This window comes from Stegostoma tigrinum, chromosome 8, assembly GCF_030684315.1.
Source record: "Stegostoma tigrinum isolate sSteTig4 chromosome 8, sSteTig4.hap1, whole genome shotgun sequence".
Taxonomy (NCBI): Eukaryota; Metazoa; Chordata; class Chondrichthyes; order Orectolobiformes; family Stegostomatidae; genus Stegostoma; species Stegostoma tigrinum.
Genome location: NC_081361.1, coordinates 41026131 through 41053755, shown reverse-complemented (window position 1 = coordinate 41053755; position 27625 = coordinate 41026131). Strand labels below are relative to the sequence as shown.

At 39.2% G+C, this 27625-nt stretch overlaps 1 protein-coding gene across 6 annotated transcripts in view; it reads left to right on the top strand.

Moving 5' to 3' along the window:
* acot11a (acyl-CoA thioesterase 11a) overlaps nucleotides 1-27625 on the top strand; it is a 68358-nt gene that overhangs the window by 1065 nt on the left and 39668 nt on the right. For 2 of the 6 annotated variants that reach the window (XM_048538869.2, XM_048538864.2), the window contains exons 2-6: nucleotides 1854-1942; nucleotides 15189-15368; nucleotides 21652-21721; nucleotides 25406-25466; nucleotides 25935-26036. In XM_048538869.2, the coding sequence (XP_048394826.2) occupies nucleotides 1936-1942; nucleotides 15189-15368; nucleotides 21652-21721; nucleotides 25406-25466; nucleotides 25935-26036 (420 nt within the window). In that variant the 5' untranslated portion in view covers nucleotides 1854-1935. Of the gene's footprint in view, nucleotides 1-1853; nucleotides 1943-15047; nucleotides 15094-15188; nucleotides 15369-20850; nucleotides 21014-21651; nucleotides 21722-25405; nucleotides 25467-25934; nucleotides 26037-27625 lie in introns of those variants that run through there. The other 4 variants (XM_048538865.2, XM_048538868.2, XM_048538866.2 and 1 more) reach the window with 3 other exon arrangements.

Here is a 27625-nt window from a genome sequence, read left to right as displayed (position 1 = left end):
TGAACTGTTTTTGAAGTTCAGCAGTTGATGCAACATGGGGAACGTGCTGCCCAAATTTGCGTTCAGCAAAATTTAACCTGTGACACACTAAACTCATGATCAGACAACCTTGGTAGCTCAGTGTCATAATTTGATTTTGTAAAACTCCTGTGAAGCACTTTAAAATGTTATTATCTGAAAGATGCAAGTTATTTGTATCTGTTCTGGTGGTATTTGGTTGAAGGATTGATATTTAACTTGACAGCAAGGGAATTCTGTTCTTTATAAGGTACAATGAGATTCTTCCGTCAACAGGGAGGGAGAGCCTAAATGAATGGATCATTTGGAAATTGGCATTTCTGTTTGTAGTGCAATGTTGTCTCTGTACTTTGTGAAAATGTCAGCCTAGATTCTGTTTGTTGCCTGAAGTGGGGATTGACTGTACAGTCATCTGACTTACAAACATAACCATTAAAGTAAGCCAGTCTGACATCAAATAGTCTGTTTATCTATTGTACATGTTGACTTGGCTTGTCAGGATTTCAAAGAAAAAAGTTGTGTCCCTTCTTCAGTATTCAATTTCCCCTTCCAATTTAAAATTTTTTAAAGTTCCCCTTTTAAGAATCAAGTCCCAAAGTTATGATTGTTGCTTTTTCACCACAAGGTTTGTAGTAGTTCAAGAGGGGGTTCATTATGACTTTGTCAAAGGCAATTAAGGGTGGTGACTGTGAATTACAAAGTATGAATAATTAAAACAAAATCACCACAAATCTACCTCTCCCTATTGCTCATTGCTCATCTGTCTTTGTATGAATTGCTGACAAATCATGATTGTTGCTTTTTCCTGAACTGTTTACATCATCCCTTGGAAATAAGGTGACCAAAACTCCGCAAAAAGGTTGCGTTGTCAGTGCTGGTCTAGCTAAGGTTGTGGTGAATGTAACCCCTCAGGAAGCTGATAGTGACGGATTCAGCAGTGGTAGCACCATTGTCTGTTGAGGGAGATGGTTGGATTCTGTTTGGAGATGGTCATTACCTGGCACTTGTGAGGCATGAGTATTGCTTGCCACTTATCGACCCAAGCCTGAATTTTGTCCATCTTCTACTACATAAGGCCCCAGACTGTTTCAGTATTGGTGGGTTTATGAATGGTCAGTATTCCACACCAATCACTAATGAACATCCTCCAGATGAAGGGAAAGTCTTTGATAAAACGGTTTTATAACGATACCTGGGCCTTGGGCACTACCTAAGAACTCCCTGCGATAATGTGCCAAGGTAAATGGTCTCTATGCTAGGAATAACTCAAACCAGTGGAGTATTCTGATTCTCATTGACTTTCATTGTAATAACTTCATTATTTCCTGTTTAGCAAAAGCTAAATTGAAATTAACAGTTCACCAGAAACATCAAGAATAAAGACAAAGTTGAACATCAGGGAATAAAATTTTCACATCTGTTTAATCAACCTGTTCAAACATGTTATGATGCACCTCTGGAATAGAAGGATCTTAACTATGGTCTTCTAGCCCAGATGTAAGGACACAGACCCTTGCACAAAAGACTATCGGTAACATTCTCAGAAGTGTATTAGAATGTGGAAGGTTGTGCACTACTGAATAGAAGCCTGTAACAGTTTAGAAATGCATTGTTTAACTATTTGAAAAGGAAGAGTGTAAGAAGCAAGGACAACTGATTTGGATTAAGATTAGATTGCTCTATTTGCAGACCTAATGGTAACCATTACGGACATAAGTTGAATTAACCTAATAACTGCATGTATGACACCAAAGCAGTGAAATATTTAATTCAAAAAAAATTACATCTATTAAGTGGTTATACTGTCCTCTTTCATTCAAAAACTAATCTGCAAGTTAACCTGTCAAGACCTGTAAATGGCCTCCTCTACATTGTGGAAACCAAACGGACGCTGGGAGACTGCTTTGTGGAACACCTATGCTCGGTACGTAACAAATGACCTCCCCTCCCAGTCACGAACCACTTCGACTCCCCCGACTCCCCCCCCCCCCCCCCCCCAACTCCTTGGATGATATATCCATCCTGGGCCGCCTCCAGTGCCACAATGATACCACCCAAAGGTTGCAGGAACAGCTCTTCATATTTTGTTTGGAATCCCTGCAGCCCAATGGTATCAATGTGGACGCCACAAGCTTCAAAATCTTCCTGTCCCCAACCGCATCCCAAAACCAGTCCAGCTGTCCCTACCTCCCTAACCTGTCTGTCCTTTCTTCCACCTACCCACTCCTCCCACCTCAACCCTCACCCCTACCTCCTACCTACCAGCCTCATCACTGCCTCCTTAACCTGTCTTTTCTCCACCTATCTACTCCTTTATCCATCATCCATCTGCCTCCCCCCTTCTATTTATTTCAGAATGCCCTTCCCCTCCCCCATTTCAAAAGAAGGGTCCAGACCCAAAATGTCAGCTTTCCTGCTCCTCTGATGCTGCTTGGCCTGCTGTGTTCATCCAGCTCTACACCTTGTTATCTCAGTAAATTTAACAGTTCTTTTTCTTCCTCTTTGTTTTTATCTCTGATATATTCTTTCTGCCGGTAGACTTGTGCAGTCTTTATTCATGTTCAGATCAAACAAGTTGGAACTCGGGCAGCACACTGCATGGCTCTCTAATGAAGAATAAACATACCTTAAATTCCCTGTCACAAAGTGAAACTGTTGCTTGAACTCAGTTCAAGACATTCCCTCATAGTGCAAGGCTGTTACTTTGGTCTGGTATGAGCAGAGTCGTTGAATCCCTACAGCGTGGAAGGAGGCCATTCAACCAGTTCACAATGACGTTCTGAAGAGCATCCCACCCAGACTCTCTATCCTTGTGACCCTTCATTTCTCATGGCATTCTACCTAGTTTGCGCATCCCTGGACAATTTAGCATGGCTAATCCACCTGACCTGCACGTCTTTGGATTGTGGGAGGATACCCACACAGATATATGGAGAATGTGCAAACACCACACAGGCAGTCAGTTGAGGCTGGCATTGAACCCGAGTCCCTGGCGCTGTGAGGCAGCTGTGCTCACCATTGAACCACTGTTTTGCCCCTGACTGGATAAGGTTGTCCCATTTGAAGTGATCTCATTAGTTATTCAGCTAAGATCTTGGGCTGTGAGACATTATTTTGCTTTCCACTTTTCAGTTACTAAAGTGATTCATGAAATACCGTTCTCCTTTAAAGTAATAGCTCAGAATTGATCTTGTAAGAAAAAATGTTTTGGCAGACAGTGCAGTGGTTGACAAAGATTAACGAACCACAAGTCTTTCATTTACCTTCAATCAAGTGAGTTTTTAAGTAAATGCAGACTTATTAGTAAAGTAGACACCAAACTGTTTTAAATGGTCACGTTTATAGGCTTTATAATTGCTCAGTTCGTTTCCAGTTTGTTCAGTGGTAAATGTACCAGCTGGTACACAGTTGAATCATGAGACGACAATTTTATCTGTAGTTTGTGGTCGCTTAGGTTCTTGGACAAGACAGCAGTTTGCAAGCTACAGTTGTCTTCTTGTTTATGAATGCTATCCATGGATGCTGTTGTTAATACACTGGATGAGGATGATGTTGAACTAGGCTGCAGTGCTTTCCCTGTGATTCAGTAGGTGAAAAATGATGACTAACATGAAGATAGCTTTTTCACAGTTGTACCTCGACATGCGTTAATTACTTGATTTTCCAGGATAGCTGCTGTTTAGAACTAAACATTTAGAAACAAATTTTAGACGTACTCAAATGGAAATGTGAGGTTTGCATGCAGTTTTAAGATTTGTTTAGAAAAATATTTCAAGTGTATACTTGGACATGTGTGCCAAGCATGGGAGGGTGGATTAATGATAGTTATTTTCAGTAAGGTGTTTTGATTGTAAAGCAGAAGTATTGCTGCATCGTTGGCCAGCATTGTAAACATGCCTGCAAGGTGGAAAGGGTTGGTTCAAGACTTCTGTGGACAGGTGCTTCAAGTCTGTGCGGCAGGTCAGCTGCAAATAATCCTAGCAACAAGAGTACAGTCCCATTTTTAGGAATCAAACACTGTATAGATAGCTCTTCATGGTAGTCAGGATAATAAAATGTGAGGCTGGATGAACACAGCAGGCCAAGCAGCATCTCAGGAGCACAAAAGCTGACGTTTCGGGATGAAGGGTCTAGGCCCGAAACGTCAGCTTTTGTGCTCCTGAGATGCTGCTTGGCCTGCTGTGTTCATCCAGCCTCACATTTTATTATCTTGGAATTCTCCAGCATCTGCAGTTCCCATTATCTCTTCATGGTAGTCGTTTGTGTGGATGCGATAATGTAGATATGACTTCTGGCTCTTGGTAGGTACAAGCTTTGAATGTTGACTCCCCTGGCAGACCATTTTGCGAGTAATGTCACCAAGGTCAGGACAGGCTGGGATTGGATGAAGCTGACTCATTTCACATTTCCAATAGATTGGCTGTCCCAGCTTCCTTTTGTGAATAGGAGCTTTACCTGTACAATTTTATCAAAGTTTGGTATGTTCACTTCTGTTTGCAAATGTGGATGTGTATGTACAGGCGGAAGGTCACAGAGCATCTCTTTTTTATGTAGTGAAGCCTAAACTGCCTGGCAGCCCTTCAATGGTTCTTTCTCAAACCTGTAAAATAGATGATTCCTTTTTGATAATCCATTGCTGCCTTACTGGTGCTGGCAGAAGAAATGGAATAAATTGACGCGAAAGGTCACAGTTACTTCATGGCTGCCAAACTGGTCAGGAAAAGCCACATACTTATTACAGTCTAACAACTGTGTTCCCAACCCAATGGATACAATTAAGTGTGGAAATGATATGTGATAGGATTTTGGAAAATAAATGTGCAGAACGTCCCCTTTCCCAAGCTAATAGTAAAATTAAGTGACTGCCTATATAAGGCAAGAGCTTCCATCATACTATTGCCACAGCTGTCCATGCATGTGATACAAAGCAGCAGGTAGCTCTCAACTAAAATTGGTTCTGCCCAATTTACACCCAGTTTGGAAGTCCAGGCTGGTGTGCTCAGGGATCTTACAGAGGTGAAGCAATATTTGCAAAATGTTAACACATAAAATTGACAGTTTTTGAAAAAGAATTGCATCAGTGCACAGTTACGTTAGTTGACTGTATGCTTCCCCATGCCTTGAGTAATAAACTAACTTCTGTACTGAATGTAGAGAATAAACAAAGAGCTGTTTCTGATGGAGATTTCTGTTTCCTTATGTGGCCCGTTAGCTGGAACCATGAAGGTTGTGCCCAACTGAGCAACTAAAAGCATCAAGTGTGCAGGCGCACTTCAGTGAATTGTCATTTAACAAATATGAAGCTAAGTTTGTCTCATTCTGGGAGTTGAGCTTTCAGAAATTTTCTACTAACTGGAGCTGTTTTATTATTGTTCTGCACTTCAAACATTTGTATTGTTTCATCATAAGGGATTCTTTGTCATAACCAGGTGTGATGAGGTTCCTTCCCTCTTGAAAATGCTCATTGTTTTTGGCGAACTATTCTTTTGATTAGCCATTTCACATGTTTGAGTCAAAAATTAGTGTTTGTCATGGTATTGACAGTTGCTAAAGCAGTATGTAAGTGTTCTAACCTGGATATTGCATCTCTTCGCACCACCCTATCCTACAATTAATCCCTGATATGCTCTCACACACACACTCACACATCAATGTTCATTGGATCATAACCTCTCAAGTCCTATAACTGTTTGTCCAAAATAACTCATCCATACCGATGCTTAGCTACCAAACGCCTTCTAAAATATACACAATACATATTTATACCTTTGCAATGGTTATACTCCTTCCTGTTCTCATGTTTGTATGTGGAAATTATTATTGCTAATTTAGACTCATAGAGTTATACAGTACGGGAACAGACCCTTTGGTCCAACCAGTCTATGCCGAACATAATTCCTGACTAAATTAGTCCCACCTGCCTGATCCCGGCCACTATCTCTCCAAATTTTTCCTAATCATATATCCATCCAAATGTTTTTTAACATTGCAATTGTTCCCACATCCACCACTTCACCAGGAATTTCATTCCACACATGATCCACCTTCTGTGCAAAAAAAATTGTCTTTTTTCAATCTCTTTCACCTTTAAAAATGTGTCCCCTAGTCTTGAGAATCCCCATGTTAGGGAAAAGGCAACGACCATCAACTCTATCTCTATACCTCTCATTATTTTATAAAGTTCTATCAGGTCTCCTCTCAACCTCCCGTGCTCCTGTGAAAAAAGTCCCAGTCTGTCCAGCCTTTCCTTATAACCGAAACCTTCTATATGCAGCTATATCCTAGTAAACCTCTTCTGAACCCTCTCCAGCTTGATAATATCATTCCTAAAAATGGGTGACCAGAACTGCACATAGTACTCCAGAAGAGACCACACCATCTCCTGGAGTTCAACACAAAGATGACCTTCTTGATCTTTAAGAGGCCCAACCCCCTCTCTGGTTACTGTCTTGCTCTTAATGTATATGTAGAATCTCTTTAGATTATCCTTAACTTTATCTGGCAGTGCTATCTTATGTCCCCTCTTTGCCTTTCTAATTTCTCTCTTGAGAATACCCTTACACTCTTTATATTGATTAAGAGATTTAATTGAACCAATTTGTCTATATCTTAAAAAAATTCTCTTTTATTCTTGAGTACAACCTCAGTATCTTTATTCATCCATTGTTCTTTAATCTTACCAGACTTACCCTTCACTCTAACAGGAATAAAATTGTCGTCATCACATTCTTGAATGCCTCCCACTTGTCAGATGTCCTAGTAATGTGAACAGCCTACTCCAATCAACTTCTGAATGTTCTTGTCTCATATCATTAAAATTTGCCTTACTCCTATTTAAAAATTCACTTTTATGGAAGGCTTATCCTTTTCCATAGCTATTTTGAAACTAATGGAATTATGACCGACAGACCCAATGCGTTCCCCCACTTTTACTTCAGTCACCTGCCCTGCCTTATTCCCCAGAAGAAAGACTAATTTTGCTCCTTTTCGGGTAGGAGCATCCACATATTGATGAAGGAAAATTTTTTGAGTACATTTGATAAATTCTTCACCATCCAAACCTTTAACACTATGGTAGTCCCAGTCAATGTTTGGAAAATTAAAATCCCCCATTATTATAACCTTACTATGCTTACATACATGTTAGATCTCCCTACATATTTGTTTCTCAGTTTCTGTTCCTACTGGATGGCCTATAGCACAATCCCATCAAAGCAATCTTTCCTTTCTCATTTTTTATTTCTGCCCATACATTTTCACTGGACGATGTTTCAGAAATGTTTTCCCCAGTTCCAGCATTAATGTATTCTTTAATTAAAAATGCCACCCCCTACCTTTCTTGCCTCCTTTTCTATCCTTCCTATAATCATCTAAAACTGGGAGCATTGAGCTGCTAGTCTTATCCATCTCTGAGCCAAGACCTAAAGTAATTTCTACTTAGATGGGACTGGCATTTTCAACATTTTCATGTTGCCGATTTCTTCTTATTTAAAGATCAGCACCACGTTCATGTCAAGCATTTCTGTCTGGTGAACACAGGTAAAATGTTGTAAACCTTGAAAGGGTTCAGAAAAGATTTACAAGGATATTGCCAGGGTTGGAGGGTTTGAGCTATAGGGATAGGCTGAATAGGCTGAGACTTTTACCTGAAACATCTGAGGATGAGGCATCACCTTGTTGAAGTTTATAAAATTATGAGGGGCATGGATGGGTTGCTTAGTGAAGGTCTTTTCCCCAAGGCAGGGGAACCCAAAGCTAGAGGGTATAGGTTTAAGATGAGAGTGGAAAGATTTAAAAGGGAGCGAAAGGGAAATCTTTTCATTCAAAGGCTAATGCATGCATGGAATGAGCTGCCAGAGGAAGTGGTGGAGACTGGTGCTGTTAGAACATTTAAAAGGCTTTTGAATGGATACATGAATAGGAAGAGTTTGGAGGGATGTGGGCCAAATGCTGGCAAGTGGGATAAGATTAATTTAGGTTATCTGGTCAGCATGGATGAGTTGGAATGAAGAAAAAAAAGTTAAAGTTTTGGGTCTGGTAACCCTTCCTCAGAATGGGTCGGTTCTGAGGAAGGGTCACCAGACCCGAAATGTTAACTCTGTTTTCTCTTCACAGATGCTGCCAAGCCTGCTGAGCTATTCCAGCAACTTTGTTTTTGTTCCTGATTTATAGATTCCTCAGTTCTTTCTGTTTTTATTGGAATGAAGGATTTGTTTTCATGCTATACACCTCCAAGACGCTATTAATGTCATTACAGAGCTGTAATATTTCAGTTCTATGTTTTTGACCTTATCCTCAGAGGACTCCTTGATCTTTACATTAAATATATCCACAATTGGTTTATGAAATCTGTCCATTCCCTCTTCCCTTTTGGCTGTTCTCTGCAGCCAGAAGTTGTCATGGTCAGATTCAATCTTTGATTTTTTTTACCAGAGTTCATTTTTTTATTGTGAATATTTTCAATTATCTGTAATTTTGTCTGTTTGACACCCTCTTTGTCTCTACATTGAACTAATTTCCCATTTAAATACTTTGGCCTGAGTATTTGCTTCAGTGTCATGAACAAAGGGAGATAGAAAGAGGAGTGGTTGCTTCGTCGGTGAACATAGCCTGTCATTCAACTATATCATGGCTGATATATATCTTTATTTGATTCATCTCCCTTAGCACCCTTAACTAATGAAAAAACATTATCGATCACAAGTTTGAAAATTTCAATTGACCCAAATCCACAGTCTATTGGCGGAGGGAATTTCTGACTTTCATAACGTTTCAAGTGGATAAAAATGCTTCTTGATCTTCCCAAAACTTTTAAAGTCAAGCAAGTTTTGTTTTATAATGCAACCCTGTAGGCCTTAGCATAATATTGTATTGACAAATCAATGCCACGCCTGCCTGCCTGAGGATTGTTGCTCAAAAGTAAACTCAGTGCTCCAGCATTGATTGATCAAAGTTCTTTAAACTTAAGCAATTTAAAAAATACATTTTTTATTCCAATCATCTTTGAATTTAGCCTCCTTATTTGACTCCTACCGCATTTCCACATGTCCTTGCTTGGACATATCAGCAAGAGAAGATTTGTTGACACAACCCGTAAGCATTCTTTGACTGCAGCTCTCTGCTAGTTTCACCTATAGTTGATCAACAAGATCAGTTTCAATTTCTGCTGCCTATATATCTACCCCTAGCACAATTGTGTAAAAGTGTTCCTCACTCAGTGCTGTCTGCTTGATTGATTTAGTCATTCAGTCTGGTGAGCTCTGGTTAGCTTTTGTGCTAAGATCAGTGTTTTTGCCTAACACTTAACTGTTGTTGAACTGAATGATCTAAAAGGCCACTTGAGAAGGCAGTTAAGATTCAACCGCATTACAGTATATCTGGAGTCACACACAGACTAGACCAGGTGGCATGGCAGATTTCTTTGCTTCATAGACATAAATGACAATTTTTCCAACAGTTGATAGTTTTGTGGCATTTTTATCAGATTTCTATGCCAGTTCTATTAAGAGTTTAAATTCCAACATTTTCTATGATGAGATTTGAACTCGTGTTCCTAGAACAGTAATCTGGGCATCTGGATTACTCTTCTCGTGATGTTATTACTATACCACCAATATCTTATTCCTTGTAACTCTCTTGCTACCAAGTTATAAGTTGGTTCTGATTAAACCTTTTCCGTTGCTGTTTAGTGCAATACCCTTTGACTGAAGAGAACTGGGCAGAAATGCCTTCAAAAAAGGCTACAGTTAAACCCTGTGTCAGGACAAACTGCACATAAAAAGCATGGAAGTCGACCAGTGACTGTCGTGTACAGTATTGCTTTGGATTACCTCAATCCCATGTAGAAATTAAATTTTACTTGCTTACTCAGCTTTTTTTACTGCTGAGTTCAGGAGGTGCAGGGTTGATATTCCCACTCAGAAGTTTTCTTTTTGTAACTGGTAACTGAAATAACTGTGATTCTGATTGTGTAAGGCAAGTCAGAAAATATAAGGGTGAATTCACAGGCCATGCATTTCCACCTAGGAGCAACACTTGACTAGAGTATTTTTCAGCAACACAGTAATGTGAGGCATTGACTCTGTGGCTCCCTACTGGAAGCAGAACATTCATGAAAACGCATAACAATCTCTACCAATGTTAGTTATGAGAAAAAGATTAAGATTTAATTTTTAAAAATTGGAGGACAATTCATGCGCAATTGAATGTGACGTGAAAAGAAATTACAAGTTAACTTCTCTTCCCAGCTTTCCATACTCTCTGTTATGCCTCTTTCCACCACCTCTGTCCATCCTTCTGAAACACATAGTGGTTGCTGGTATCAGTGATAGAGACAAGGAGGAAATGCACATTGGAGAGAAGAGAGGTACACGGGAGGAGGAGGGTGGCATCTATTTTCTTCATGTTTATTTTCCTCATCACTAGCTTTTACAAAACATGCTTCTGGATTTAGAAATAACTAAAATGTAATGACCACCGTAACAGCTACCCAGTTGAGCCTCTAACTCATGCAGGGGAACAATATTTCTAGACTGAATATTTAGAGATCAAAACACACTCAGTCAGTTGTACTTTTGTCTGTCAGTGCAAATTGGAAGGAAGAAGTATCACACTGAAATGTGCTTTCTACTCAATTGCAATTCTGTCAATTTCTGTGGATTTGAGTGCAGAACGCTTCAGTGTCTGCCCAAATTACACACTGATCGTTGTTTTCTATAGTTGGGATTTGTTATTGCTCATTCACTTTCAGTAGATCCATTGTTCCAAAGGTTTGCGGTTCTTCAATCAAAGCTGAGTGGTTTTGGTTCTATTCACAAGAATTAGATTAACATTCAGTCACTCAGTAATCAAAGATACCGAGTTCGCACATACTGTGTCATAACCACAAGATAAAGGCTGCTAACAAAGGTCATTTGTATTCTATAAGATAAAAATTAAAGCTTTTGTTCATTGTTTATTTTGTGTGGTCAAAATCTGAGGAATTTGGCAGCTTGACTTGCTGAAATAAGTTAAATAACAATAAGCTACATAAGCTTGAAGGTTAATAATAAATAAGTGTAGATCTCTACTATAAATTCAATATTTGTAGTTGACAGTGCTTCTTCCCTTTTATCTGGTCCATATTAAAAAATACCTTCTGGAGATTATATGAAGTTATGTAGAAGTCAGCATTTATGCTGTTTCATATGTTGCTTTATATTTATTCCATGTTCCTAAATTACTCTCTCCTGTCTCCTCCTCCATTCCCTCACAACAAAATGGGCCAGAAGCTCATGGACTTCATAGTTATCAAGATTTAGAGCACCCGATCTGTTGCCTGTGCTGTTTTCTTTCCTCCCCTAAACCAGCCAGATTAAACTTCCTTGAAGGTGAGCCCAATGCCATCAACCTCCAACTCACCATCAGCTTAGCCCCAAACTCACTTGCCTTTCTTTTATTTGTTTCTTTACTATTTCTCCAATGTAGAGTCATAGATTGGCAACAGCAGAAAAGGAGGCCATTTGGCCTGTTGGGTCAGTGCTGGCTTTCTGTCAGAGCAATGAAGCAAGCCTCACTCTCCTGCTTTTCCACAAAAACCTGCTATTTTTCTATTTCCTTTTGAAAGCTAAAGTTGAATCTGCCTTTACTATCCCTTCAACTGGAATATTTTATATTCTGATTTAGATGAGTGCAGACTGAAAGAAAAAAATCTGATTCTGATCGATGGTTTTTAAAAGAAAGATTTCTCATGTTGGTTGTTTTGCCAATCTCATTAAATCTAGATCCTTCTAGTTTTTGACCCCTTTGCTGAAGGGAACTCTCTCTCTCTCTCTCTCTCTCTTTGCTTTGTCGAGACTCCTTGAAATTTACAACACTTGTAACCGACCTCCTCTTGACCTTCTCCCTGGCTGCGCCTTTGCTGCTGAAACCCTTTTTTATGCTTTGTAATCTTTTAAACTTTGCTACTGCAGTGCACATATGGTTGAACCTCAACTAGCAATTTCTGTACACTTGAGCTCATCCAAAACTCTTCCGCACATGTTCTAACTTGCTGTCTTGTTCAATAAAGAATCTAGAGAACATGTCAGAAGTAGCACCAGACGTAGCTAAAAATGAAAACAAAGAATGCCGATGCTGGAAATCAGAAACAAAAACAGACATTGCTGGAAAAGCTCAGCAAGTCTGGCAGTATCTGTGGAAAAAAAATCAGAGTTAACATTTTGGGTCCAGTGACCCTTTCTCAGAACTAAGGATCTGAAACATTTAACTTTGATTACTCTCCTCAGATGTTGCCACACCTGAGTTTCCAGCAATTTCTGTTTTTGTACTGAAAAATGAGATGCTAACCTGGTGCAGCTACAACATAAGACAACATGCTTGCTAAACAGTGAAAGAAGTATACGATAAGTTAAGGGATCTCACAACCAATGTTTCAGATGAAAGCCTTGCATTCTTGCCAAATACAGTTGTCAATGGCAGTGGACCGAAGGAGGAAGATCCACTGATATTCCCCTACTCTGTGATGGAGTATACCAACATTTCCATACAAAAGACATGGCTCAATCAGAAATGTGAAATGGATGAACCGTCTCCTAAGGTCCTCACCATCATGGATGGTAGTCTTCACCCTATACAGCTCAGCCCATGTAAACTGTCAGCAAGAAACAAACCAAAACACTGTGCACGGTGAAGGCTATGGACCCTCACCACATCTTAATTATAGTACTGAAGACATGTGCTCCTGAACTTGCAATGCCATTAGCCAATACAACTTCAACACAGCTGACAATGTAGGAAATTCTGCAACTATGTCATTTCACCTTCGAAGATTTTTATTCAACCTGTTCATACTTATTGTGACACACCTCCATGGCAAGTGGAACTTGCAACCTAGATCTTTTGGCCCAGAGGTATGATCATTACCAGCTTGCCTCAAGAGCCCTTTCCATCCCCGGAAAGCAAGGAAATCAAATATGACCAGTTACTCATGATTTTCCCAAGAATTTCAGTGTTCAATACCATTTACAAGTCCTCAGACACTGAAGTGGTCTATGCAGAAAAATATTCAGGCTTGGACTGACACAGAAAGTAATATGCAAGCCACACAGGTGCCAAGCAATTACCATTTCCAATAAGACAGAATCTAGCCATATTCCCTTGACTGTCAGTGGCATCTCTTTGCTAATTTCTCCCTGTATCAACAGCCTGAGCTTTGACATTGGTCAGAAACTAAACTGAACTGAACAACTGTGAAACATTTGGCACAAGGGCAGGTGAGAGGGTAGAAATTCCTCAGCAAGTAATTCATTGCCTGTCGACTGTCTACAAAACAGAAGTTGAAAGTATGGTTGAATACTCTCTGCTTGCCATGATAAGTGCAACTCCCACAGCTCGGGAAGCTCAACCCTATCCAAGGGGGAGAATCCTGCTTAATCTGCACTTTATCCACCACTTTAGGCGTTCACTCCCTCCATCAGCAGCACAGTGTCAGTTGTATGTAGTATCTGCAGAATTCACTGTGGCAAGTCAATAGCATTTGTCAAGTCTGCAACCTCTATCATCAATAAAGCAGCCACCTACATGGGAAAATCACATTCCCCTCCAAGTCACACAATATCCTGACTTGGAACTATTTTGCTGTACCTTCACTGTCACCATATTAGGATGCTGGAACTCCCTTCCTAACACAGTGTGGATGTATCTACAATATGTGATTCAAGAAAGCTGCTAGCCACAAGTTTGTCAAGGGCAGTTAACAACAGGCAATGACTTAAGACCTTTCCAGCAAAGGTCATGTCTCAGGAATCAATTAAAAAGAAAAATAATCTGGTTCGGTTAAGTACCTCCTTGATTTTAAAATTCCAATTTTTGTTTGAAAATCCTCCATGGCTTTGTCTCTCTCTATTTCTGTAATGTTCTCCAGCCCTGCAACGTTCTTGAGATACGTGTTATCTAATTTGGCCTCCTCAACATCCTTGAGTTAAACCTTCAAGAAGGTCAAGATCATCCAGGGTAAAACAGCTCATTTGCTTCACGCCCAATCCACAACCTTAATATCTCCACTACCAGTTCGGTGTGGCCTTGCCAATGATGCTGAAATACTGTGACTAAATAAAACAAAATGCTTTACCAATCATTGCCATCCCTTTATCTGACAAGGCCCTAAACTCTGTAATTCCTAACCTCAGTTTCTCTACCTTTCTTTGTACCTTTTAGATACTCCCTGAAACCTACCACTTGGACAAGATTTGGTCATCTGCCCTGATATTTCCTTGTAGAGGACGTGTCAGATTTAGTTTGAAAATGACTCAGTGCATCTTTTACTAGATTAAAAGCACACTTCATAAATGAGTTGTTGTTCAGTTTTATCATGTAGACATCACTGACAAGGTGATTGATATCATATCTCTTGATGCCCTTGACAAAGTACAACTATGCTTTCATACTGAGCTACTGGAAAACAAATGATGAAATTGTGTCCACAGTGTCACTCGGTAAAGAGTTCCAAACTTGCAAGTGCTGTAGTGACAGCCATGAATTTTCAGATGTGTACTCTTAAAAGAAACTTTTATTGTGTTTATTCAAAAATCGCATGGTTAAACAAATAAACTAAACAGCTGAACCAGCAAGAAAACTCAAATTATTCCTTGTCAAAAAATACCATTTGGTATGTGATCATTGTTTCTCTGAAACTGTTTTCTCTTAACTGTACTTTACACCATTCTGAGTGCTATGTGACCTCTCAATGCTGAAATCAAAGCAGTATGCCTAGTCTCTTCCTCCTGATTTAGTGATATAGTCTTTCCCAAGACACTGGAATTTATTACATTACTGTAACATATTTTCCTCTAAAATCTAAAGGCTTTTAAGCACGAGATATCCCCACCTCTTTATTTGTCTCACCTTTATTTTGACAGTGATTTCAACCTGATTGATGTTGTGCACTTTGGACTGTTGTCCTAGCCCCTCATTTCTCAATTTAACAAATATAAATAAAGTGATGTTTTTATGAACGTGTGAACTGTCTCTAGTACTAGTACTCTCTATGGTCACCTAGAGTTCATACTTTTGATCTACTGTTGCAGGGATTGTTGAGTACTGCTACGTTGTGCTATCATTGGTTGTTTTTTTGAAATTTGGTTGATCGTGCAAATTTTGCCCTCTTCCTAATATTTCTTTCTTGATGGCAGAAATCAAAGAAATGGAGAAACTTGAGGAACCACTCTTCATTTTAGAAAATGGGGATGTATACACAAACCCAACAGAAGTGAAAATGAGTCAGCTTATCCTGCCGTGTCATGCCAACCACCGTGGAGAACTGAGCGCAGGACAACTGCTGAAGTGGATGGACACAACAGCGTGCCTTTCTGGTAAACTACCTTACTTGTGAAATTCAATTTGTGAAGCTTACATTACAGCTGCCTGGAAATGAAAGAGATGATTTTGAGTTAACGTTCTTGGGCAATCATAAAATATTTAGTGCTTAAGATAGCCCGTTTTAGTCTGTCACAAGTCAGCAATGCTTTCTTTGCTCAAGACTCTAACTCTATGATACTAGTTGATCGTAGTACACTATTTCTTTGTAAACAAATGATCTGATTTTCATTTTGGGAAACTTATCGATGCTACATCAGTAATGGCTTGTGGCAAAGCATTCCTTATTCCAGAAAACTACTGTGTTTAAAACAAAATGCTGTCATTTACTATGATTATCTTCAATTTGGTACCATCATGCCAAGTATCAGAAGCAATCTATCATTGTCATTTACACTATCACATAGCAAAATAGAAAATAGGCACAGAAGTCGGTCAATTGGTCCTTTGAGTCTGTGCTGCCATTCAATATGACTGTGACTGATCCTCTCTAACATAGACGTGTAGAAGATAGGAGTAGGCAGTTCAACACCTTGAGCTCCTTCACCATTCAATATGTTCAAGGCTCATCGTTGAGTTCAATAGCTGTATTGTTAGATTGAAAGAACTGAATCGGTACTTTAAGGCCTGATCAAAATGAATACAAGAAGACACGCACTTCACATAAACTGGTGAGTGAAACTAATTTATTAGCCTAATCAACCTAATATAGATATACAAACAAACAAGCGAATTTATTAATTTAATCTACCTTACATACAAACGAATGAATCTCAGCCTTTCTGCTCGTCGCAAACTTTCGCAATGGTAGCACTTGGAGCTCTTATCTCCAATTCTATGGCACCAGACTCATGAATGCCACTCAAGTGAAATTTCAATAAGTGGGGCAAAGTTTCTGATATTAATACTGTTCTCAATCTAATATTATGCACTGTATTGACATTTCTTTATACCTTCAAAATTTTTACAGGCATTCCTTTGTTCAAAAAACACTCCACGTGTGTCTGTGTTAACTGCACAAAAATTGTTTTCCCAACCACCCAAGGTCATGCAGTTACCTCCTAGTAGAAACAATATGTTTTGAACTAGGCCTGATTTCCATGTAATTTTCCACTTTTCAGTTGCTCATTGTTGTATCCAGCTAATTCTTAACGATCTGGTTTAAATACACCACACACTATGCTTTGATATCTTCAAAACTGATGATTAAAACCTTATACAAGCGCATATATATTGTTCAATAGTTGCATGTTGGTTTTACATGCCATTATGTGGGTACATAAAAACAAGAAACAAAAATATTAACAATAATACATCTGGATGCCACAAGAGGGAGACTACTGCTGAAACCTCAAGTGACATAAATATGTCCCACCAATGGTGCACAATAAGGATTCCCAAATTGTTTGCTATGCAAATCAATTGATCATGGCTGTAAGTCATGGCAGTTTCTTGCTGTAAGAAGTCGTGGTGTTCTGTTGCCAGTGCAAGGAAAGCCTGCAATTTCTTAATGGAACATGTAGAAGCATGCTCATCAATCAATTGGTGGTGTGGTACATGGTTACAGCGTCCCATTTTTTTCAATTATGTTGGGTTTATCTCCAATTGTGTTAGAGATAACAACATAAATACTGTCCCTACATAAGTTGGTGGATGGTTCCCCTCTCTCATCAATAAAATAGACTGTATGAGTGCTGGCCATACACATGTGGTTGGGACCAATTTTGTGAATGATTGCATGTGGAAGGAGTTACCTCAATAAGGTAGCAAACATTTTATTTTGTGTTAGCTTCTGCTTTTGCATCCTGCCTTTATCAAGGGGTTCCCTTTACTCCACTCTGCTACCTCACCCGAGTCTTCATTTGGCCTTCTTTTGACATAAGCTAACTGTCCTAACAAATTACAATTCTACCTGCTAGCTTGAGCACTGGGGTGCGTGCATCATACAGTTGCTAAAGATGGGGCAACTGAATGTCATCTGATATGCTTTTCCACTCAGACCCCAGTCCATGACCCTTCGTCTCTGTAACATTTTGACGTGACAACCAATCATCCTGTTATTTTAATTTTACTTTCCTTTCACTAATAGCACTTCCATTGTTTCAAACTTGGTTTTTCCAAGCATTATGTGTCAGTGCCTTATCATTTAAACAATGTTTTTTGTGCTTTTTCAGGCCGCAGTAACTATTTTGTCAATTGGGTATATCTGCCTGACACATTCTTCAGTCATTTTCATCATGTTTTTTCACATGTTTGTTACTTCAGATGCAGCAACCACTTTTGCACATTTAGATCAGTAATCCAAGATCATGCCACACATTCTTGACTTTCAGCCAATTTTTCGAAAGATCAAAAGTTGGTGGAGGGTGCCTTTGTAAGTTCCTCCCCAGTCCCAATGTTTCAGGTAGTAGCCAAATCATCTAGTTCAGTTCCCCTTTAAAAAGGAATCACAAGGGCAAGAGAAAACTCTTTTTTTTATTCTTTAATTCCGTCGACACTTTGCTTTCATTGGAGATATTCCAATTAACTACACCCAAGTTGGGTCATTTCCATCTCCATTTGAAGCTGTGTCACTTTTTTGCTGTCACTATTCTTTTATTCTAAGTGGGCCCCCATTGATCACCATCATTAGTAATACAGGAACTCTAGAGAAAACTTTACTGTCCAGAGTGACTAAAAAAACAAACATTTTCCACAATAACTTTAAGAGGCACACAACATTATTACTGAGTGGTTTTAAGCATAATGAAATTTTGCTTGTTTGGTCTTTATTTTGGAAAAAGTACAATTTTGTCACCAGATAATACTCAAATTTCTGACTTTCAAAATTATTCCAAATTCAAAATTGGTAACAACAGACTCAAAGGTTTCTTCTGTGTACAGCAGGAGCGGTGTTGTTGGCGAACAGGTTTCATTAGTGGTCAATTTCTTCCAAACAATCTATCCCATTTTATTTTGATGCAAATTAAAACCATCTAGTCTGTGTTTCCATTGGCTCTTGTTTTAAATTACAATTGAAAAGTTTTAAATTATTTGCCCTTTAAAATTCAAATGAATTTGCCAATGTGTGCTTGAACTCGCAACTTGTATCAACTAATTTTGTCAATCTCGATTTCAGAAAAACTCACATTCAAGCTTTTAAACAGTTCTCTCTTTTGTATTAAAGATGCAAGTGATTGTAATCAGTTCAGGGTTCCCCGGTTTCCAAATGCTTTGCTTTTGCAAGACTTCCATCTCCCTCTTCTTGAAGCCCGTTCAAAATACAGTAAATGACAAAATATACTGTGGCTTTAGAAGAAGCCCAGGGGGTTAATGATGTTCAATGAACATATCTCGCCCCACAGAAGGTGTGTGAGAAGATTTAAAACTGTCAGCAGTAAGAGTTAACTCGCCTAGCCTCAGAAGCACAGGGCCCAAGGCACCAGGTGACATTGTCATCCTTTCACATATTCAGTTTTAAAACAAAACTATTGTGGAAATGCTCTGTGAACACAATGCAATTTTCGCAGAAGGCTTCTTTAACGTCACTGTTGGAAAGTGACTTGTTGATCTTTTCCTCAACTGTGCCTAACAAATCCTAAACCTGTCTGCTCCTTCCATCTCCATGGTGCCATTGCATACTTGCTCTGTCTCTACACAGGGGATGAAACAGTTTGGGAAACATTGTCAGCCACATTCTCAAGATTGCTTGCCTTGTCTTGCCTTGCAAGCTGTTGCCTATTCACAACTTTCTATCTGGGCGACAACTCCAGGGTCCAGCTGTCAGGATTTGCAGCTGCTCTGCCTAGATAACTTTCAACTATCCAGAAGGTTGTGACTATGCCCCATAGCTTCACATGACTAATTTCCTATTTGCCACCCTTTGATATAACATGGATTTTTCTGTTTAAAAGCAGAATGATTAAATGAATTCACTCCACACCCAGATTCCACTTGTAGTATCAAAGGGGTTCATTTAAAGATACATTTCTGTGCCCCTCTCACTCCTTTCCCCTCTCTATATCAGTCAAGGCTAATAAAGGGCGCACTTTCATCCAATTTACCTTCCAAATTTTGCCCACTTGTTGTGCTGGACAATGCCTCAACTAGTCTTGTTTTCCCTTTGTTTCAGTCCACTCTCTGGCCCGGGCAACCTCTGCTATTCTGCTGCAATCAGTGCAGCAGTCAATGTATCATTTGCCCCCTTTAATTCTTACACTTTCTGATACAACATTCAGAGGTCAGGCACAAGAATCTACCTTTTGGGTGACACATTTGGTTTGGTTTGCTTTGGCAAACCTACTTCCTTCAGACTGTCCTTCTTGGAATGGTGTAGCCCGTTTGGATTTTGCTCTAAATCCCCCTGGACTATTCTGGGAAGTGGAATGTTTCCCCAGTCACGATGTCCTCCTGTTTCCTGAGCATTTTGCTCCGACTTTGCTCTCAGCATCAAGTGTTTTGTTAGGCTGATAGTACCTGAAGGGTTCTTTGAAGTCTAGATTAAAATGAATACAAGATGATGTGCAAAACTACTGAGTGAATCTATTAACTTAATCTACTTTACACACAAACTAATGAGTCTCACTGCCTTTCGCCTCATCAGGAACTTTGGCAACAGCGGCTCCATCTCCAATTCCATGGCACCGGTCTCTTGACCCTGCTCCAATGGTGAAAGTCCAATGAGTGGCCCAAAGTCCCTGATATTAACACTGGTCTGAATCTAATGTTGTTTTGCCATTTCTTAGTACATTTGGTACTTTTACAGGCATTTACTTGTGTCAAAATCACTCCACTCTGTCTGTGTTAACTGTACAATGTTTTTGTTTCCCACCAGGCAAGGTCATACAGATGCCTCCCAGCTGATATAGAGTGTTTTAGCACCAGGTCAACTTTCTATGTAACTTCCCCCTTTTTTCAATTACTGATTGTTATTTCCAGTTAACCTTTAATGATCTGGTTTGGACATGTCACTTCTAAAGCCCAACACTAAAATGGCATAATTCCACCCTTTTTCCATATGCCTAGCTCCCTTTAGCCACAAAAGCTATATCTACCTCCTTCTTGACAACACACAATGTTCTTCCTTGAAATGAGCCTCATATTTGACCATCTTGCTGGTCTATTTACTTGAGATTAATTTCTTAAAATTGAAATTCGTCCCTGACTTAAAAGAACACAATCTACTTAATTAACTTGCAATCAAAGTGCCTTATTTTGATGTAGCAAAAACTGAACAAAGTGAGTTCCCCCAGCAGATCTGCAATCCAGTTAACACATTGTTTCTCAGCAAAAATCCATTGATCATCGCAACAGTTCAAATTATTTTTAACTGCATTACTTAACCGTAGATGACAATATCACTTCATGTAAACTTGGGGTAAATGCAGTAGTAACTGAGCACCACGATACAATTAGCTTTAAAAAAAAGTAAAGGTTAAGTCATCAGATGCTGCCAAATCTGCTGAATTCTCCAGCAATTTCTGTTTTTCTTTGTTTCAGATCTCCAGCATCCACAGTTCTTTGTTTTATTTCATGTTATTGCAAAGATCTGGCTATCTTAGCATTTATGCTGTTTTGAGATTGGAGGGACAAAAAGGACCATTATTTTGGGAAAATTGACTAGCGATATCAGAATGGCAGTGTGAGTAAATTATGAGCAGAGGTGAGCAATGCTGCACATGTTTCTAAGTAAATAGGCAGCTTTTCATCCTGTAAGATGATGGTTTACATTGTGTTGATCAACCCTGATGAAGATCTGGCTCAAGGGTCCCATTCTGGTGTGGAAATTGTTGCAGGGGAAAACAGTGAACTGCTTAAAGTGATTGACTTTTATCATTTAGTTATGGGCCAGACTTAATGAAGTAGCCTCCAATAAATAGAGGCAAGTGAAGAAAACATTTTCATTTATTAGTACTTCCTTTCAGATTTTTGGGAGTCTCCAGATGTAAAATGTTAATCTTTATGCCTATAGAAAATATTCTGAAAAAGTGACATGCATGCATCAAGGAAGTAATCCTCTTCTTTCATGGGGGATTGGTTACACGCTGGATTAGACGTTATCACGTTGACTTTTGGGATATTTATATTCAAGCTCAGCTGATGGAATGAGGTTTTTCTTTTGATAGCTGGCTGTAATGATCATTGAAACGCAAAAGCTTACGATGTGGAGCTTTAACATAATGCAGGGTAATATTCTTATAACAGATAGTTGTCCTTGTCCTTAGATTTTAAATGTAAAATGTTACTTTGACACTGTTTTTTTTTTCTTCTCTGTTTATCCTCCCTGCCCCAAAAATGAAGCGGAAAGGCATGCAAACTGCCCCTGTGTTACTGCCTCAGTGGATGATATTGATTTTGAGCATACACTCAGGTAGTGATTTCATTTGCCTTTGTTTTATTGTATCTATTATTGCATTCTTACAACTGTGGGGAAATGTGGATATTAATTAAATGAGTGAATTTATTGTAGGCGCTATTAGAATTTTCACTCTGACCTCTTTGAAATGAAGCATACAATAGTGTTCAGCAGCTCGGTGATTTATATCTGACTGCCTGGAGTTTTTCCTATGTCCCTGTTTGTGTAGTGATTTAAGACACAAGCTGAAAGGCAAAAAAGGGCACAAATGTATAATGCTCCTGACCAAGCCAACGAGAATTCATTGGCTTGCCTTTATTTTTGCTGTTCTTCTCTATCAGAGAACCAGACAAAGCAACCTTGCTGGTATCGGCTTGAGGTGTGGAATCCTTTTGATGCATGGCCTTCCAGTGAATTTGTAAAGTGTACAATGCTGATTCATAACTCTTATTGCTGTGAAAGCTTCGAACACATTTTTTTTTCAGTGTAAATTTCCTACTGTTGACGCATGTACCTTACATTTCAGTAGTTCATGCCACAGATTTGAGAGCTTGGGCTAGTTACAATATATCTATGAATGTCTGCAAATAAGATTCTAGCCTTAGTACTGATTCTAATTTAAGTCATTTGACAATTATATGTTAAATGTAAGTTGCTGTGTGCGCACTGGCTGTCAAATTTCCTTACATTATAAGAAGGACGAGCGTTTTGAGGTGTCCTGAAGTTGTGAATGGTGCCTATGAAAAAAGCATTTCTTTTCACTTCAGCTAGACTGTTGAGTGTGTTTCAGGTTCAGGAGGTAGGTAAGTGTACCACAGTTTGGTGTTGACAGAATTTTGTGGCACTTGCTTTTCATTTGTTTAAAGATTTTCCATGTAACTTTATTTTTAAAATTAAATTTAGACAATATGCAATTTCCACGCTGTATGACTCTGACTCTGATGTTATAAAACATTTAATTAAGCTGTTTTGGCTGTGCGAGATCTTCTCTAGTATTGCTGTTGACACGTTGGAACATGAAGCCTTTCTGTTGCTTGTTCCGCCTTGTTGCCATTTCCTTTTTTTTCGCTGTGTTGTGAACTCGTGTTTTATTTTGCATTTGTTCTTAGCTCTCTCTAGTTCTGATTTTTTTACTTTTTTTTCAACCCATGTTCTGGGTGGTAAATAATGAAGGAGTGGCAGAGTGGTCAGAGTTTGTATTAGTGTTGCAGGTTGGAAAATGTTGGATCGTAGCGAAGGTTAAATAGTCTCCTGTTTGCTTCTATCAAGAGCAGGGTAGCAGGTTGTGGGATTAGTAGGCATTTCAGCAGAGATGAGAGCAACTGAGCATGGGGCAGGAAGCAGCAGGACTAGGGACTTTAGATTTGGGTGGCTGTGGGATTGAAAGTAAAAATCAAAAGGCAATTGGTAGAAGTGGAACCGAGCCGTCTGGTTGGAAATTGAGCTGGACGCAATGCTAGTTGAGTGTCATCTTGAGAGACTGTTATGAACCAGACTAAACCCCCTCAAAATATATTCAGATAGCCTTGACCCCAACTTACACTTGCTTGTAAAAATTAGATTAAGGCATTTTGTTCCAGAAGCAAGTCAATTGGTCGAATTACCAGGCTTGAAGCAAAATATACTTTATTCCTATACTATAGTTAAAATACAAATAAAGGAAAAAAAATTGAAATAACAACAGCTCTATTGGAAAGTTTGACAGAATACTAGATTATTTAACCACTAAACAGCAGCTGTTCCAATATAGTAACATCTCATAAAGACACGTTTTGGCAGAGGCAACATCTATAAAATAGGTTGTCTCACATGCAGTTCTCCTGTCCAGGAGGAAAGAACATCAAGAGAACTCTGAATGGGAGAGAGAGAGAATTCCAAGTATTTTGCTGTGGCAGAGAGAGGCTTACAGCTGCTTCCTAATCATAGCAGCTACTGAAAGTTAAACTAAAATCCTGGTTCTGTGGAACCCCACCCCTTCATGCTGCTGCTGTTGTTCCAACTTTAAAACAAAATCCAAGGCCAAACAAGCTGCTTACTCTACGGGCTTAGACCAGACCGATTGACACCTCTGTCTCAACCTCCCTTCATAGAAAAAGGACAAAATAGATCTCTTAAAGCCATAGTATCATTACAAGAGGTGGAGGCACGAGAGTACAACCATGAATTATAATTTGGCCTGCTTGGGAATCATAAATTTTTTGCCTCAACTTTTCTTTCTGAAATGGCAGAAGTAATTTGAAATGGTGAGTGAGTAGGTGTGGTAGTGTGGTTTTGCATAGTTCATTTTTGAAAGTGATCTATGTTCTTTTAAAATAGGTTTGAAAATAATTAAAATGTTATTTATCACTTTGGTAAATAGATTAATTTATTAAAGTACTGGAGCCCTCACAGCTGTCCTTGGCTATCTTAGTAAATTTCGTTCCTGACTTGCATCATTGGCCTCCCAAGCCCACACTGTGCTGTCTTCGTGGCTTTGGGTAGAACTTCAATTCTTAGTGACCTAACTCATAGCCTGTCCATTTTGCTTCTTCATGAAATAAACAGAGAGCATGCCAAGGGATACCCAAGACTCTATAATTGTGATCACCTTCATGATAGGAGGTAAAACTGATTGCGATAATGATAAAGGGATCACCTTTCTGTCTGCCACAAGGAAGGTCATCATAAAAATTCTTCTCAATCTTCTCTGCCTGAAAATTACCTCACAAAGTGGATTCTGTCCATCAAAAGGTAGTGGCCATGATCTTCACTGCAAGCCAAGTTCAAGTAAAGTTCAGAGAGCAGCATAGGACTGTTAACAGGATCTTTTTGACCTTGAAAATACCTTTGTTTCTTCAAAATAACGCCATGACAATTGAGCATTTAGGCTTGGGCAGATCGTGAACCATGATTGGCAACTGCAGTTCTGTGGGTAGTGGGACCTGGTAGTTAGAGAATGAAAATGAATAGTAAACCGAGAGACCTTTTGAGGTAATAGAGCAGGCTGAATGGCAGAAAGGCCAGATTAGCTAATTTTAAGTTTTTGTGTAGAAATGACTTTGGCAGCACAGTGGCACCTGGTGGAAGGTAAAGACAATAGTATGTAAATGGATTAGCAGTAATATAAACCAGTGTAGATTGCTGATTGATCACAATATACGAGGATGTTAGTTGCCTATTTAAAAAGTAATATTAGGTGGCATTTCTCAAGCTATTTTCACTTGTAAGACAATGAAGAAAGTGATAGTGTTTCAGAGTTAGTCAGAACTGCAGATGCTGGAGAATCTGAGATAACAAGGTGTAGAGCTGGATGAACACAGCAGGCCAAGCAGAATCAGAGGAGCAGGGAGGCTGGCGTTTTGGGCCTAGACCCAGTCATTTCTGAAGAAGGGTTTAGGCCCGAAACATCAGCTTTCCTGCTCCTCTGATGCTGCTTGGCCCACTGTGTTCATCTAGCTCTACACCATATTGTGTAAGCCATTACTATCACTTCCTTGCATGAGTATTTGTTAAAGATATTAGGATTAGATAATACAGTTAGTTGGGCACAATGAGCTGAATGCCCTACTTCAATGTAATAATTCTATGATCGTGAAATGTCACAAGAAATGTGACATTTAGTGTAATAGCAGGAAGACCGTGCACTTGGAAACATTTTAATACGTTAAGAAACTTCTTTTCTTTCTTTGTGAGTCTGTATGCTTCTGTTTTTTTTTCCAGCATTGGGCAAGTGGTAAACATCAAAGCAAAAGTGAATCGTGCCTTTAACACAAGCTTGGAGGTATGAACCCTTGTTTCTGCAATGATTCTCATTAATTCAATAAAGTAACGAGTCTCTAATATTTCAAGGACTGTAATGGATTAAACTTTATAAAGGTCTGGTATTTACTTAGCTCAATCTTTTTTATTTTTTCATTTTTGCCCTCCTGTCGTGCCTCGTTGGATTCCTACCAACTGCCAGTGGGTTATTTTATCATTGACAGTAAAGTCAAGCTCAATCCTGGCATTCCCCCTGCAAAACACATCCAATTTGACATAATAAAACAGGCAGTGACTCTGTCACAAATCTAACAGTAGTGAAACAAATAACAGTGCCCCAGTCTCAGTGTCAGAGCAGTCAGGGCATTAACCTTGAACATTGAGGTGTTGATGTTAAAATGTGCTTTTGGAGATCCAGTTTGGGTTGGGATTTGTGATGTTGGATCATGCTTTACGGATTGTTTCATTCAAAAGGTACCTCCTTTCTTAGGTTGGAATTGCTGTCATTTGTGAAGATCCCTTAAGTGGAACACAATGGAAAGTGTGTAAAGCGTTTGCTACGTTTGTGGCTAAGGGATCAGGACTTTGGAAGGTAAGAGCGTGGGCTTAAAACATTTAGTGAGATCTCCAGGTTGTGCTCTACCTAATAAATATCTTCTGTAAAGTTGTTGCCAGATTGTTCCTTTGATTAATAGTCTTTAAGTACAAACTCTCAAAACCTGTAGATGTAGAGTTGAACAACTAACAAAGTTTATCAACGTTGACACTGGCCACTGGATGAGCAGTTTAGGATTCAAGTCAGGAAGTACTTTTTTTTTTACACAAACTACAGTTGATAAACTGTAATACTCTGACTGCAAAGGAGCTTGAGTCACTAAAATTCATGCACCTTACTGAAGAATCATTTGACTTTTATTAGATTAATTGTAGGTAATTAGAACTCCACTTATAGGCAGTAAATCCAGTGAATGATTCTTCTTCAGGATCATATATTGGTTGATCCCCTTGTGGGTCAGAACTTGGTTTAACACAGCCTTGAATACATTTAATTACCCAACCTCTGCAATGAGTCAACTACATTGCTGTCACAGATAGACCAGACCAGGTAGGGATGCCAGAATTTCTTTTCTAATGAACTTGTTCACTGCGACACTGACTGCGAGGGCACTCTTCCCAGTGACACAGACGGGGAGGACATGCTTCCCAGAATGCCAATGGCACTTTGCTGATGCTTGAACATAGACTGATGGGTTTTAATTTACCAAACTGGGTCAGTCGTGCATTTTATGTACAGGATAAAGATGGGCAGTTTCTCATTTGTCGGATTGGCACTAGTACAATGAGACTGCAATGGATCATCCACTTGCCAGTTCTGACTGAAGATGCAACAAATACTTCAGCCTTTTGCATTGATATGCTGGCCTTCATCATTGAGGAAAAAGATACCTTTTGGTGTTTCTTGTTAATGAATGATGGTGGACAATTAAATAATTATTAGATTCACCTAGATGTGGCAAGACTGCAGACCTTTGATTAGATCTGCTGTTTGTGGGATTTTATATCTCTATCGTATGCTGCTTTTACTGTTCAGCCTGCATGTAGTCTACTGTTGTTGCTTTAGTAATTGTCGTTTCATTTTTAGGTGTGCTTTGTGCTACTCCTAAAATGCTCTCCCATACTAGTTTCACAGGTTATGCGGTCGTGGTGCAGCACCATGTCATTTAACTCACAATAGCTTGCATTTATATAACGCCTTAATGAGGTAAAGTGTCCCAAGGTTCCTGAGAGGGCATTATCAACCAAAATTTAACATGATCCATGTAATTGGACATTTGGACATATGTGAAAAATTTTGGTTAAAGACTTAGATGTTAAGGAATGTAACGGAGAAAAGAGAGGCATAGAGTCGTAGAGATTTGAGAGCTTAGGTCCAGAGAAGTTAAGGATGGCAAGTTCCTTTCCCCAAGTGAATCAGTTCATTCCATTTCTAGTGGTTGTTTTCTGATTCCAGCCCATACATCGCAAAGCAATAATGAGTTTAGTTTGCACTTTGCTACTTTTGGAATTCAAATTCATGACTGTTGCTAGTCAGTACCATAGCAATTAGTCCATCTTGTTATCCGGTCAATTATTTGACTTTCTGCTAACTTCTGAAATCAAATGAGGCATGATCTGATTTTA